The sequence below is a fragment of the Papio anubis genome, chromosome 8, assembly GCF_008728515.1.
Source record: "Papio anubis isolate 15944 chromosome 8, Panubis1.0, whole genome shotgun sequence".
Taxonomy (NCBI): domain Eukaryota; kingdom Metazoa; phylum Chordata; class Mammalia; order Primates; family Cercopithecidae; genus Papio; species Papio anubis.
In genome coordinates, this window is record NC_044983.1 from 54082283 (window position 1) to 54097301 (window position 15019).

Here is a 15019-nt window from a genome sequence, read left to right on the forward strand (position 1 = left end):
GTTAACTATTACTATTCATTTAGGAAAATAGGACTGGCAATACTATATAAAGTTAATGATAATGGGGAGAACAGGATAAAGAGGGAAAGAAATCAAGACAGAAACAATTGAGGTAAACTAAGGAATGAGGTAAACAATTTTGGATTCAAGGCCAAGGACGGTGGCTCACGCCTGTCATCTCAGCACTTAGGGAGGCTGAAGCAGTGCACATCACTTGAGCTCACGAGTTCAAGACCAGCCTGGGCAACAGGGCTTAAACCCCGTCTCTACAAAAAATAGCCAGGCATGGTGGTGCACACCTGTAGTCCCAACTACTCGGGAGGCTGAGGTGGCAGGATAGCTTGAGTCCAAGAGGTGGAAGTTGTAGTGAGCCAAGATTACGCCACTGCACTCCAGCCTGGGCAGTAGAGCCATATGTTGTCTCAAAAAACATATAAATAAAATAAATTTTGGATTGAGGTAGTGTCAGTGGAATGGAGAGAAAAGGGTGAAATTAATGCAGGATATTTTCAAGGTGTTTATTGTAGAAATGTAATGACATGGGATATAGGGAGTAAGCCAATGGGAAAGAGAGAAAACTTAAATGTTTTAAATTTGGGATACAGGAAAAAGTGTGATTGTTAATGGGAGGGCTTATGTGTAGAAATAGCTTCAGTTTTGGAGATGAACTTGATTAAAGTAGAACTATCTGGCAGGTGCTTTTAAATTCAACACTGGACCATAAGTGAGTGGTAAAAGCATATATTTGAGAGTCATCTGTATAGAAAAGGTTATCTTTGGCGGTGGATAAATATTTTGATGATCAAATGAGCTTAAATAGAGGGGAATTGAAGTCAAGGATATAGGCATATTTATGTAAGAGGAGGAGGAAGAAATTCAGTAAAATAGAGAAGGAGATGTTGGATCCCATTGGGCAAAGAAACAAGCAATTTTGGTATGATGGAAGTCCAGGAGAGAGTTCAACTATGAAACAATGGAAGGGAGAAGAAGGATAGGCTCAAAAGGATCAAATGTTTCAGAAAGTGGGGTAATAACTGAGGAAAGTCTTTTGTGTTTGGCAATGAGAAGATAACTCAGAACCTTTGAGAATTCAGTAGCAAACCTTGAGATTCAGTAGCAAAATGGGAGCAGAAATCTTACCGCAGGGAGTAAATGCATGGGAAATATGGGCACCAGTCACAGTCAGTATGTTTAAGGTTTGGGTAGTCATCATTAGGAGCTAAAAAGATTGAAACCGCCCAGCTCTTCTGAAGTTGGGAACATTATCAGTGAGTAACCCCTATCACCATTTTCATTCAACTTGTAGTGGAGGTTTTAGTCAGCACAATGACATGAGAAAAACAAAAGTATGCAGATTGGAAATAAATAAAATAAAGCTCATTATGTGCAATGATATAATTGCATACAAAGTAAACTATGAAAGACTCTGGTTCTTTTTCTGATTCCTCTGGTCATTTTGATTTTTTCCTCCTGTGTACCTGTTCTTCTTCATTCCTAGAATTTTGTCCCTTCTGTGCTTATCTAAGTCCTAATGTCCTAAATCCTTTTAAGACCCAGCTAAGTGCCAATTCTGTACTAGGCATCTTTTATTCCTTTTCATTTATATTTAATAAGTTAGTTTGAATGAGTATAGAGAATTACTTCAGCAATCAATAAATATCGTTGCCCCGAATATTCATGAAGAATTAAAGTTGAGGACTTACACTACTGTATGCAAAGACTTATTGTAAAGCTGAAATAGTTAAGAGAGTAAGAACTGACAGTAGACCATGGACCAAAATAAGAGAACTCAGAATCATAGACACACATAAATAGCAACTTGATTTATGACACTGCAAAGCAGTGAGGGACAGAATTTCATTATGTGATACTGGGACAAATGGACATTTATATGGAGGAAAAACAGTTCTTGTCCTCTACCTTATACCACCTACAAATGTCAGTTGCATATGGGTTGTGGATCTAAATACAGAAATTAAAACAATAAAATTTCTGGAAGAAAATAGAATATTTTTATGACCTTAGAGTAGGCAAAGATTTCAAATAATAAAAACCATTAACCATAAAGGAGATAGGAAATCATTTGCTATGACTGATTTTTGCAGTAAGGTCTTTCTCACTAAGACTGAAATAAAAAGGAATGATTATTCACTTTGCCAGATTAGAGATGTGGAAAGCCTTGAAGGTGACTTCCGTTCCTCATTTCCAGGGCACTCCAGAGAGGGGAGGAGTGTTACAGCAGCAAACAGCTGCAGCAGGAAGCGTTGCTTTGCTTTGCTTTTCTGTGTTTGTCGTAGCTACCTAAAATAATCTGCTTCTAACACTAAGGCTTGTCTTAAAAGCCAGCTAGGGCAGTGTTCAACCTTGCTTGCTACCCTGGACCCTTGAGTGTAAGCTTGGGAGGAAGGCTTCCATAGGCTCCTGCTCTAGATAAATTTGGACCCAGTGTACTTCTCCAGAGCACTGGCAGGATGAAGCCCCCCCTCCACCTTCTGCAGTTTGTAGGGTTTAGTAGGGTTCTCCTGGTGTCTTCTTGTTCTCCATCCTGATGGATCTTTTCCTTCCTTTACTGCAAAGTGAGAGCTGGTCTGTTCTTTCCTCTATCTTATTCAGTTTTGCATATACTCTAATTTAGGAGAGAGCCTTGAAGGTGAATTCCGTTCCTAGTCTCCAAGGCAGATATAATTTCCCCCCCTTGTTTTGTTCTGTGTGTCAGTTCAATGTGAATTTAGGACTGAATTGGAGAGTTGTAAGTATTTTAACAAATGATGTTTGATTGTCTTCTTACCCTGGAAGTCTCCATGTTGATACTTCATTGGTTATAGTTTCTGATATTCTTGATAGAAAAAATCTTGAAAGATGAAAGTAGGTTATTAATCTTATGTAAAGGTAATTTTTATGTTTCCTAGGACCATTTATGAAGTTGGAGTCAAAGTAGAAATTGGTCGCCAAAAAATTAGTCTAAATTATTTACTTTTAACAAACACAGGGGGTTATAAGGGAGTAGGTCTCTTTTAAATCCAAAAATCTCTGAAAAATAAATCCTCTATAGATAACCCTTTAGTTTAGAATTAGCTGTTTATACTGTCTAAAGCTAGAGATCTCGTCACTAACTAGGTCTCTACTGAGTGTGGCCTTCTTAGGGAGAAGGGACTATCTTTTGATTGTTGACACTGCTTTCCCTTCTACATCAGAAGTGCTGAATTAGTGAATGAGATGTATGTGATAAGCAGTTACAGAAGGCTGAGGGATCAGCAGGCAAGCCAGTTATCACACTGGAGCCTGAACTTGCCCTTAGAATCAATCTCTGCAAACTCAGTGAGAAAATATGTGATCTATTTCCTATTCTTTTCCTTAATCCCATTTTAAAAATTAAATATTCTCTTAGAAGTCAAAAGAATGCCTCTTTTTAAATAAAATACTTTTATTTTCATAAGACTATGTAGCTTTTTACTTTAGTTTATGTCTGTTATCCTAAGTTTTTATTGATGAACTAAAATGTTTAAAGGTTTTACTCAAGTGAACATGAATACAGTGGATTAAATATAGTTCGACCTTCAACTGGGAAAATTGTGAATGAACTTTTCAGAGAGGCAAGGGAACATGGGGCTGTCCCTCTGAATGAAGCCACAAGAGCTTCAGGTGATGATAAATCTAAGGTCAGTGAAACTAAATACACTGTTTCTGTATTTTACCTCCTCTTTCATTTTTATATTATTTACAAACATTGTTTTTCTAATTGTATATTTGTTTTAAATATTTGTTTCATTTTTATAAAATTATTTCTATTAATGATTGAAAGTTGAGACAATTTCTTACATTTCTGAACAACTTTTTAATTTACCTTTTAATTACGAAATAATTAGTAGAGTCACAGGCATTTGCAAAAAGAATACGGGGAGGTTTCATGTACCTTTCACCTAGTTTCCCCCAACGGTTACATTTTACATGATTATAGTATAATATGAAAGCCAGGAATTTGGCATTTCTTTGTGTCTGTGTCCTTTTATCACATGTGTAATCACCCAACTGAAGCTCTCCTTCATAGCCCACCCATTTGCACTCACACCCCGTCTCTCCTACCATCCCTAACCTCTAGCCAATACCGGTCAATTGGGTTTTCATCTCTATAATTTTATCATGTTAAGAATGTTACACTGGCCAGGTGTGGTGGCTCATGCCTGTAATCCTAGCACTTTGGGAGGCCGAGATGGGCAGATCACAGTTCAAGACCAGCGTGGCCAACATGGTGAAACTCCTATGTCATACAAATGGAGTCATACAGTATGTGACCTTTTGGAATAGCTTTTTTCACTCAGCATAATGCCCTTGAAATCTATCAGAGTTATTGCTTGTATCACAACTTTGTTCCTTTTTCCTGAGTAGCATTTTATGCTCTAGATATACCACAGTTTAACCATTCATTTATTGAGGGATATTTTAGTTTCCAGCTTTTGACTGTTACAAATAAAGCTGCTGTGAGCAATTGGGTACAGGTTTTTTTACTTACATGTGGTTTTATTTCTCTGGGATAAATGCTCAGAAGTGCAATTGGTAGGTCATACATTAAGTGTATGTTTAGTTTAAGAAACAGCCAGACTATTTTCCAGAGTGGTTGTGCCATTTTGTATTCCCACATATATGAGAGAGCAAGCTTCGCTGCATCCTTTTCAGCATTTGGTGGTGTCACTATTTTTAATTTTAGCCATTTTGATGCGTGTGTGGTGATAACACACTGTGGTTTTATTTGTTTTCTCTAATAACTAATGATGTTAATTTGCATTTTCCTAATGGCTAGGGATGAACATCTCTTCATGTGCTTCCTTGCCATTATCTGTATTATTCTTTTCAAGGAAATATCTCTTCATTAATTTCTCCCATTCTCTAATTGGATTATTTTGTTATTGTCAAATTTTGAGAATTCTTTGTATATTTTAATGGATATGGGTTCTTTGTCAGTTAAATGGTGTGCAAATATTTTCTCTCAGAATGTCATTTGTATTTTTATCCTCTTAGGAGGGTTTTTCACTAAGCAAAGGAAATAAACTTGGATAAAGTCCAATTTATTCCTTTTTTTTTTTTCTTTTATGGATCATGCTTTTGCTGTATTGTCTAAGAACTTTTCACTTAACTGTAGGTCCCAAATATTTTCTCCCTTGTTTTCTAGAAAAATGTTACAGCTTTACATTTAAAGCTATGATCTATTTGAATTTTTTATATAAGGTGTGAGATTGACACCAGAGTTTATTGTTTTGCTTATGGATATCCAGTTGCTCCAGCATCAATTCTTGAAAGGCACTCCTTTCTCCATTGAATTGCTTTTGTACCTTTCTAAATTTCTTTTTTTTTTTTTCTTTTTTAGACAGAGTCTCGCTCTGTTGCCCAGGCTGGAGTGCGGTGGCGCGATCTCCGCTCACTGCAAGCTCTGCCTCCCGGGTTCACGCCATTCTCCTGCCTCAGCCTCTGGAGTAGCTGGGATTACAGGCGCCCGCCACCACGCCCGGCTAATTTTTTGTGTTTTTAGTAGAGATGGGGTTTCACCCTGTTAGCCAGGATGGTCTCCATTTCCTGACCTCGGGATCCGCCCACCTCCGCCTCCCAAAGTGCTGGGATTACCGGCATGAGCTTTTATAATTGTTATCATCTGACACAATATTGATATACTAAAGACCAACAGTTATGTGTCTTTTGTGGTATAATTTCATACATTCTTGTAAGTAGCATTTCTCATCCTGGAATTTCTCCTTCAAAATCATTTGGGGAGGTTATCTAAACTATCTGATGGCTTCAGGTATTATGGTTCAATAGATTTGGGATATGCCTAGAAACGTGTCTTTTAAAAAAGCTTCTATGATAATTTTGACATCCATTGTTGAGAACCACTGCTCTAATGAAACTTAAATTTTGGTTTTCATTTCATTATTCGTCAGTGGTTTGAAATTATCTTTTAGTCAAGTCTTATGGCAGTTTTGGTTCTTGAAGGTTCCCCAATATGAGCCACTTTGGCTAATTAGAATTCATGTAGCTTTAAAATATATATCACATAATAACTTTTTGCTGAATAATCCTTTGTGAATTTTAACTCATTTGCTATGTATTTTAGTCATTTACAGGTGGAGGATACAGATTGGGTAATTCCTTTTGTAAGCGGTCTGAATATATCTATGGAGAAAATCAGCTGCAAGATGTAGGTACAATAATCAGAATGAAAAAGTATAAATAGTTGCTTCTAGTTACTAAAACTGTTGGTTTTAAAATTAAGAGTTGATAATAAAAATATAATATTTTTGTTACTTTTTAAAACAGGGGTTAAAAGGACCAATGATGTGTGAGTTTCAGTCTGATTTTTATGTTTTGTATCACAATTATGCCTTGCACTTAGAGATATGTAACTATTTGTTGAAAGAATATGTGATTCATTGTCCAAATGAATTTGCAGCCAGGCGTGGTGACGTGCATCTGGAGTCCCAACTACTCCAGAGGCTGAGGTAGGAGGATCACTTGAGCCCAGAAGTTCAAGGCCAGCCCGGAAAACATAGCCAGACCCTATCTCTTTCAAAAATAAAGAAAAAAAAAGTGTTTAAAAAAATGAACTTGGGCGAGGCACAGTGGCTCACGCCTATAATCCTAGCACTTTGGGAGACTGAGGGGAGCAGATTGCTTGAACCCAGGAGTTCAAGACCACCCTGGGCAACATAGTGAGACCTTGGCTCTTTAAAATAAAAAATCAATTAAAAAAAGAAAAATGAACAAATATATAGTTATTATTATAAATGACATATTTTCATAATCTAAAATGAGGTGAGGTATAAATGTAGAACACCTAAAGTCATTCTTTGTTTCTGTGGCCTTTTGAAATTTTGGAGTTTTAATTTTATTGTAGACATTTACAGTTTCTTGGAAGGTCACTGGAAATTCTGTTCCCCTTGTCATGGATATTTAAGCTCTGTAGTAAAGAAGAGTATGGGTGCAGATGAAGGCAAATGGTGGGAATTGTGGGGTGCAGCTCTTCTCATTGCTTTCATTTTCTAGTGAACCATCCACCCATAGTACTTCAAGACCAGGGTCCAGCTGTGGGACCTTTGGTATTTGCAACCATTGTCAATTTGTTAAACTGAATGCAAACTAGCTAAACAAATGCATGTGGTTTCATTAATGTCTTTCACTATGAATAATGGAAATAACTCCCTATTTTAAATTAAGTAAATACATTTTGCGATATCACATTTGGAACTTAAAATTGTTTGGGGGGAGATGTATTCTTATATATATATGTGAAAATATATATATATATATATATTTTTTTTTTTTTCTATGCCCAAAAGGTTCAGATTTTGCTTAAACTGTGGAGCAATGGTTTCAGTTTAGATGATGGAGAATTGAGACCTTACAATGAACCAACAAATGCTCAATTTCTGGAGTCTGTTAAGAGAGGGTAAGATGTATTATTTGTATTCTATTTGTTATGTAGAGTGGGACTTATTTTCTTAACAGACTACTAATTATTAGTGCACTATAGGTTTTCAAGAAGTAGTTCGTGGAATATATTAAATAAGTGGTTGCTGGGGGTATAGGTATTCTTAAGTTTTATAAAGGATATACTGCTATCTGTAAGTCACTGGTTCTTAACTTTGTGGGCCAGGGGCATTGGACATTGGCCCATTTTAAAATGTGATGAAACTATGAACCCAGCTCTAAGAAGAAACATCTTAATGTGATAATCAGTGAATTAATTAGTATGTAGCTACCCACCCACTAAGCCACTGTCCTGCTTACTGTTGACAGGGTGACTCTCATTGCATGTATGCCTGAAATTCAGCAACTTATGTTAGAAATCTTTTAATGTGGCATTACTGCTGGCAGAAGATTTCAAAAGGTTAGTTTGAAGTTACAATTTGTAAAAGTAAACTCAGATATTCAGTGCTCTGACCCATCCAAAGAATATTGTAACTTACCAACTCTTCTTGCTAAAGGATGAGGAATCAAGTGATTTTGCTATGATAATAAAAGCTTTTCTGTGTTATGATTAAACTAGCTGAAAGTGGGGTTTTTTCTAAGTAGATATACAACTAAAGACATAAAGTTGAGCATAAACTGGGAAATTAAGTCGTAGGAAAGGATCAGAGTTATACTGTATATAACCGGAGTTATATATACAGGGTTATACTCCATAAAGGAATAGCACGTGGAGCATTTCCAAATGTTGAAATATGTCCAGGATGAGTGGCTAACATGGAGTGGAGGTTAAATTCACTGGAGTTGAAGTAGTAGAGGAACTCCAAAGGAAAGGTGTTTTAGAAGACTAATTAGCATGAATTTTGAATTTAAATTTTATACAGATACTGTCAGGATACCAAGCAAAGGCAACAAATGCTGTAAGAAGTATGCTGAAGTCATTGGAAAAGGTGGGAAACTGTCCTAGGAGGCACTATATGGGGGTGGCAAATACAGGATATAATGGTTTAAGTCAGTGCTGTGGACTTGGAAACTTGCAGAATCACTGGGAAGAGCTGCAAGCAACTAAGTGGGGGAAGTTTTCATTGGCTAAGTGAAGACCAGCATAACTATAGAAATTGATACTAATTTCAAGATAGTGGAAACAACATATTGAGAATGAATGTGCTATTAAATAGATAAAAACTAATTTATTGTTAAATGAAAATAAACCATAAACTTTCTAGGCTAATGTTTAAACAAATGTGGTGTATTAAAAGAATTTTAAAATTTGAGCCACACCATATCTGCAAATATAAATTATGATCAAGAAGAGTTTTAGAAAAGACTCCTTAAAGAAAATGAGTAATGTCAGGTAGTGGTTCTCAGCTATGTAAGACCCATTGTCTCCTTTTTATAAGAAATATTTTGTAAAACCATCTACACTATCCTCAAAGAACTCATAGATAATATAATCTATGTACATGATTTTCCAAAAGAAATTAATATTCTACCTTAAATACATTGAAGAAATAATTTATTATAAAATGATACATGTTTTAATATATAAATGCCCTGATATGACCACACAGCACACATAAGAAACAGTTAGTTTGTACCTCTATGCAGTCTAGCACTTCCCATGTAAATGTGACAGGTATAAAAACAGAAAAATGAAGTATATGAGGTTGTCAGCTTAATTACTGCAAGTAGCTTGCATTCAAGGACTCGGTAAAGGTCCAAACAAAACAAAGTACAGTGTTCCCTCACTTTACATGGTTGTACATTCCTGAAGATTTCAAAGTATATTAATACAATAGCCTAAAAAATGTGTTTTGCTTGTATATGAGACAGACTTAGGTTTTAGGATCAGGCAGTATTATCCACGTGACTCCCTGGAGGGCACATAATGATTCTTTGGAACCCAAGACGAGTCTTTCTCACATAAGACAGATCCCCTGTTGCAGTGCATCTGACATCCTCTACCTTGACACTGAATGACAGCAGTGCTCTCAGATAACCCCATGATGTTTAGATGGTTTAGATGTTTTGTCCTCCCCAAACCTCATGTTGAAATGTGACCTCCAATGTTGGGGGTGGGCCTGTGGGAGGTGTTTGGATCATGGGGTGGATCCCTCACAAATGGCTTGGTGCCATCCCCATGGTAATGAATGAGTTCTTGTTCTGGCAGTTCAAGTGAGACCTGATTGTTTAAAAGAGCCTGGAACCTCCCTTTCTCTCTTGCTTCCACTCTTGCTGTGTCATACACCAGATCCCCCTTTGCCTTCTACCATGATTGTAAGTTCCCTGAGGCTTCACCAGCAGCAGAATCTGGTACCATGCTACTTATACAGCCTGCAGAACCATGAGCCAAAATAAACCTTTTTGCTTTATAAATTACCCAGCCTCAAGTATTCCTTCATAGCAGTACAAACAGACTGATACAGAACATTGGTACCAAGGAGTAGAGCATTGCTCTAAAAATACCTGAAGATGTGGAAGCATCTTTGGAACTGGTTAATAGGCAGTAGTTGGAAGAGTTTGGATGTCCTTGAAGAAGACAGGAAGACAAAGGAAAATTTGGTACTTCTTAGAGACCTCTCAAGTGGTTGTGACTAAAGTACTGATAGAAATGCAGATAGTGAAGGCCTGATGAGTTCTCAGATAGAAATGAGGAGGGTATTGGGAACTGGAGTAAAGGTCAGCCTTGTTACACCCTAGCAAAGGATTTGTCTGCATTGTGTCCATACCCTAAGGCTTTGTGGAAGGTTAAACTTAAGAGCGATGATCTAGGGTATCTGGTGGAAGAAATTTCTCTTTTTTCTTTTCTTTTTCTTTTCTTTTTGAGACAAGTCATGCTCTGTCACCCAGGCTGGAGTGCAGTGGCGTGATCACGGCTCACTGCAAGCTCCACCTCCCAGGTTCAAGCAATTCTACTGCCTCAGCCTCCCAAGTAGCTGGAATTACAGGTGCTCACCACCACATCTGGCTAATTTTTGTATTTAGTAGAGATGGGTTTCACCATCTTGGCCAGGCTGATCTTGAACTCCTGACCTTGTGATCCACCTGCCTTGGCCTCCCAAAGTGCTGGGATTACAGGCGTGAGCCACCATGCCCAGCCCTGGTGGAAGAAATTTCTAAGCAGCAGAACATTCAAGAGGCTTTTTGGCAGCTTCTAACAACCTATGGTCAGACATAGGAGCAAATAAATGGCTTAAAGTTGAAACTCGTATTTAAAAGAGAACCAGAGCCAGTTGAAGTTTGGAAAATTCTCACCCTGGCTATGTAGTAGAGAAGGAAAAAGTGTTTTCAGGAGAAGAATATAAGCAGACTGTGGAGCAACCACTTGATAGAGAGATTTGCATAAATAGAAGAGAGCCTAGCTTAGTGCAACTAACCAACATGATGGGAAGAAAGCCTTGAAGGCATTTCAGAGACCTTTAAGGCAACCCCCTCATCCCCCATCACAGGCCCAGGGTCCTAGGAGAAAAGTGGTTTTTGGAGGCCAAACCCAGGGCCCAGCTGCCCTGTGCAGCCTCTGGACGCTGTTCCCGTTATCCCAGCTGCTGCAGCTCAAAAAGCCCCAGGTATAGCTTGGGCCTCCACTCACTCTAAAGGGCACAAGCCACTACTGTAAGCCTTGGTGGCTTCCACATGGGGTTAAGCCTACAGGCACACAGAATGCAGAAGTGAAAGAGGCATGGGAGGCTGCACCTAGATTTCAGAGGTCCATGCCAAAGGGAAATGTGAGGTTTTAGCCCCCAGACAGAGTCCCCACTGGCACACTGCCTAGTGGAACTGTTGGAAAGGAGGTGCCACTCTCCAGACCCAAGAATGGTGGAGCCACCAGCAGCCTGAGCCTGGAAATGCCACAGGTACTCACCTCCAACCCATGAGAGAAGCCACAGGGCCAGAGCTGCCCAAAGCCTTGGAAACCCACCTCTTGCCCCAATATGCCCTGTATGTGGGACATGGAGTCAAGGATTATTTTGGAGCTTTAAGATTTAATGTCTGCCTTGCCAGGTTTCAGACTTGTATGGGGCCTGTTGCCTCTTTCTTTTGGCAGATCTCTCTTTTGGAATGGGAATGTTTAGCCAATGCCTATACCACCATTCTATCTTAGAAGTAAATGGGTTATTTTTTATCTTACAGGATTGTAGGTAGAAAGAACATGGCTTAAATCTCAGATGAGATTTTGGACTTTTGAGTTAATGCTGGAACGAGTTAAGACTTTGGGGGACTATTGAGAAGGGATGATTGTATTTTGTGATGTGAGAGGGACGTGAAATTTGGGGGGCCAGTGGTGTAATTATATGGTTTGGATGTTTTGTCCCCTCCAAATCTCATGTTGAAGTGTGACCTCCACTCTTGAGGTGGGGCTGGTGGGAGATTTTGGGTCATGAAGGCAGATCCCTCATGAATGGCTTGCTGCCATCCCCATGGTAATGAGTTTTCACCCCGGTAGTTCACTCAAGAGCTGGTTAATAGCCGGGAACCTCCGTCTCTCTCTTGCTTCTGCTCTTGCCGCGTGATATGCTGGGTGCCCTTTTGCCTTCCACTGTGATTGTAAGTTTCCCGAGGTCTCACCAGAAGCAGATTCTGGTACCATGTTTCTTTTACAGCCTGCAGAACCATGAGCCAAAGTAAACCTCTTTGCTTTATAAATTACCCAGCCTAGGGTATTTCTTTATAGCAATGCAAATGGACTAATACACCCAACAAGCAAAAACACCCATATCAATTTTCAGAAATTTCTCTAAGGAGTTTATTAATAAATATCCACATTACCTTTTTATCTTCATAGGAATTTTCTGGTGCTGATTTACATGTAAATTGCTGTCTTAAAATTTAACTTTCTGAATGCCAGAAGCTCTCCAAGATAATTGTGACTACCAAAGCATCCCTGTGTTGAGAACCAGTAAGGAGTAATGTGAAGTGACTTTTAAAAAGATCTACAAGGACTAATCAGTCATCATGGAAATTTTTGTGTAATAATTTAAGCAAAAATTTCTGTTTTCCAGATAGCTCATGAAATAATTACAGTAATCTCAACAGTGTAGTTTAATTCTTGAAAAACTTAATGATAACTTTTTTCCCCCTTTTTAAAAGAGAGATTCCTCTGGAGCTTCAGCGCCTTGTTCATGGTGGCCAAGTGAATTTGGATATGGAGGATCATCAAGATCAAGAATACATAAAACCTAGATTGAGGTTCAAGGCTTTTAGTGGAGAAGGGCAAAAACTTGGAAGGTAAAAAATCCTAAAATGAGAAAAACACCTTTGTTGAACATGAATTTTTCTTTGAGAATAAGAAAAGCAAATGACCTATGAAGTAAAAGCAAAAATATGAACATGCACGTTAGATATATAAATCTGTTAATAGTATTATATTATTATACCATTATATCATTATGATATTGTGATATTAATACTATAATTAATATTAATACTTAGATTGCAGTTACCATGTTCCTGGTCCTCTAAGCCCTATACATGTGTTAGTTAATCTTTACAACAGCTCTTTGATGTAGATACTGTTATTACTTCATTTTGTAGATGCAGTAATTTGCCCAAGATTATTGAGCTAAGAAATGACTAGCCTGTGGGATTCAAACCCAGGCACTCTGACTTCAGAGTTTGTGCTTTTTACCACTATATTGTATGCCTCTTTCAGATTACCTGGTTTCAAAGGAAAGAATTGTAAAGGGTTGTTGATGAGATAAAATAATGGATACCTTACATCACAACTTAAGCATGCATGTCTGCCATCAGTAATGACCAAGCTTTTGCAGCAGGAGCAATGTGCTTAGCTTTGTGATTTTCAATAGTTTTTAAACAGCCAAACTCTTTTTTCAAGTCATAGAAGCCGAGTATGTAAAATCTGAGCTCCTCTGATTGTTGGTGAAGGAAGGCATTGTGTCTGAGACATTTCCGAAGAACCTTAGCACTGAAGAGCACAATTTAAAAACCAATGCACATGGCAGAATGTATGAGTGGTTTCCTTTAAGCCATGGCTTAATGTAATCTTAGAAATTGTAAAATATGTTGGTAAAAGTTACCCTCTACTTGTCCACACATTATTGCAGGTGATGTGGAATTGCCGCATTGGTGATGTTTCTGGTGTATGCTTTGGTACATCCTTTGCCTCTCTTCATGTGATTTCCTTCCCTTCCAAGCCCCCTTCAGTTTGCCTGGTACACACTGGTTGTCTATTCTCCCCTCATATTTCAAGATAGGAAAGAATTCAGTATTGCTTCTTTATACTTTGCTATCTCTAGTCTCCCTTTCTGTATTCTCTTCTGATAGAGACTGGTGCTGGGGACATAGAGGAAATACAGGAATTTATGTTGACCTGTTTTTCTTGGGACACAAACTCTTCAATTTTCATTCACAAGTTTACTCGGAAATTTTCTCCCTCATCTCTCTTTCCTACCAACACATGTCAGGCTTCTCTTTCTTTTTTCTTTTTTTTTTTTTTTTTTTGAGATAGGGTCTTGCTCTGTTGCCCAGACTGGAGTACAGTGGTGCAGTCATAGTTCACTGCAGACTTGACCTCCTGGGCTCAAGCAAGCTTCCTACCCCACTCTCCTGACCAGCTGGGACTATAGGCACTGCTGAGCCCAGCTAATTTTTTTTCATTTCTAGATTTTGTAGAGACACGTGTCTTACAATTTGCCCAGGCTGGTCTTGAAGTCCTGGCCTCAAGCTGTTCTTCTGCTTTGGCCTGCCAAAGTGCCTGGGTTACAGGCTTCTGGCCAGGCTTCTCTCGAATTGTATAATACTATGTTTTTACTCCTCTTGTTGTGATCAACATATATATATATATATATACACTTTTTAATTTTCTAGCACTTCCCATTTTTATTTGATATTTATTGAGATTATGATTTTTAATTAGAATGCGGATAAAATGCCTAGACATCTCTTTGCTATATACATATTCCTTCTCTGTTATTTAAATGTATGACCAAGAATTAATGTTAGATTGCACATCCTTGTTGGTAGACCTACAGTAAATCTAGACTTGGAATTGAAGAAGGTAGCATAAAGGGAAGGCAACTGAGAAGAGTCAGTGATTATTAAACTCATGAAAATAAGAATATTATCTGATGATAGTATCTCACAAAGGCCAGTCATTTTCCTTATAAAGCAAATAGAGAAAATAACAGAAAACAAAGGAGAAACTGATGGAAGAAAGTGACAGAGATCAGTGGTAATAATGCCATGTTAATTTACTAGCCATATTGATCAAGATTTTGATTATGGAAAACAGAATCTACTTGCCAGTAGTAATAGGTTTCTTACAGGATCTTGTGTAGTTTATAGAATATCTGGAAGAGACAAGCAAACCAAGCTTTCCTTAGCCAGGAGAAACAAACACCATAGAAGAGTGTTCCAGAGACAACACCTATGTCCCCCAGTCAGGTGCTCAGTGCCCATGGAACTAGGGACTCGATACTAGAACATTCCATCATAGAAGAAAGAAATGCTTCTACCACCTTAGTTACCAGAAGAGCTACAGACTTTCGACTTTGCAGTGCTTACTTCCACCAAACAAGTATATGTTTGTTTGCTTGGTGGAAGGGTA

General features: G+C 38.1%; 1 protein-coding gene across 6 annotated transcripts in view; it reads left to right on the forward strand.

The window, feature by feature from the left end:
* Positions 1-15019, forward strand: part of UBXN2B (UBX domain protein 2B) — a 39873-nt gene that overhangs the window by 15596 nt on the left and 9258 nt on the right. Inside the window, exons 3-8 of one of the 6 annotated variants that reach the window (XR_002523815.2) lie at positions 3509-3659; positions 6104-6187; positions 7326-7435; positions 7786-7876; positions 8340-8405; positions 12544-12581. Coding sequence is in view for 4 of the 6 variants with exons in the window: in XM_003902782.3 (XP_003902831.1) it covers positions 3509-3659; positions 6104-6187; positions 7326-7435; positions 12544-12681 (483 nt within the window). In the remaining 2 variants the exon portion in view is untranslated. Of the gene's footprint in view, positions 1-3508; positions 3660-6103; positions 6188-7325; positions 7436-7785; positions 8035-8339; positions 8406-12543; positions 12682-15019 lie in introns of those variants that run through there. The other 5 variants (XR_002523814.2, XM_003902782.3, XM_021942348.1 and 2 more) reach the window with 5 other exon arrangements.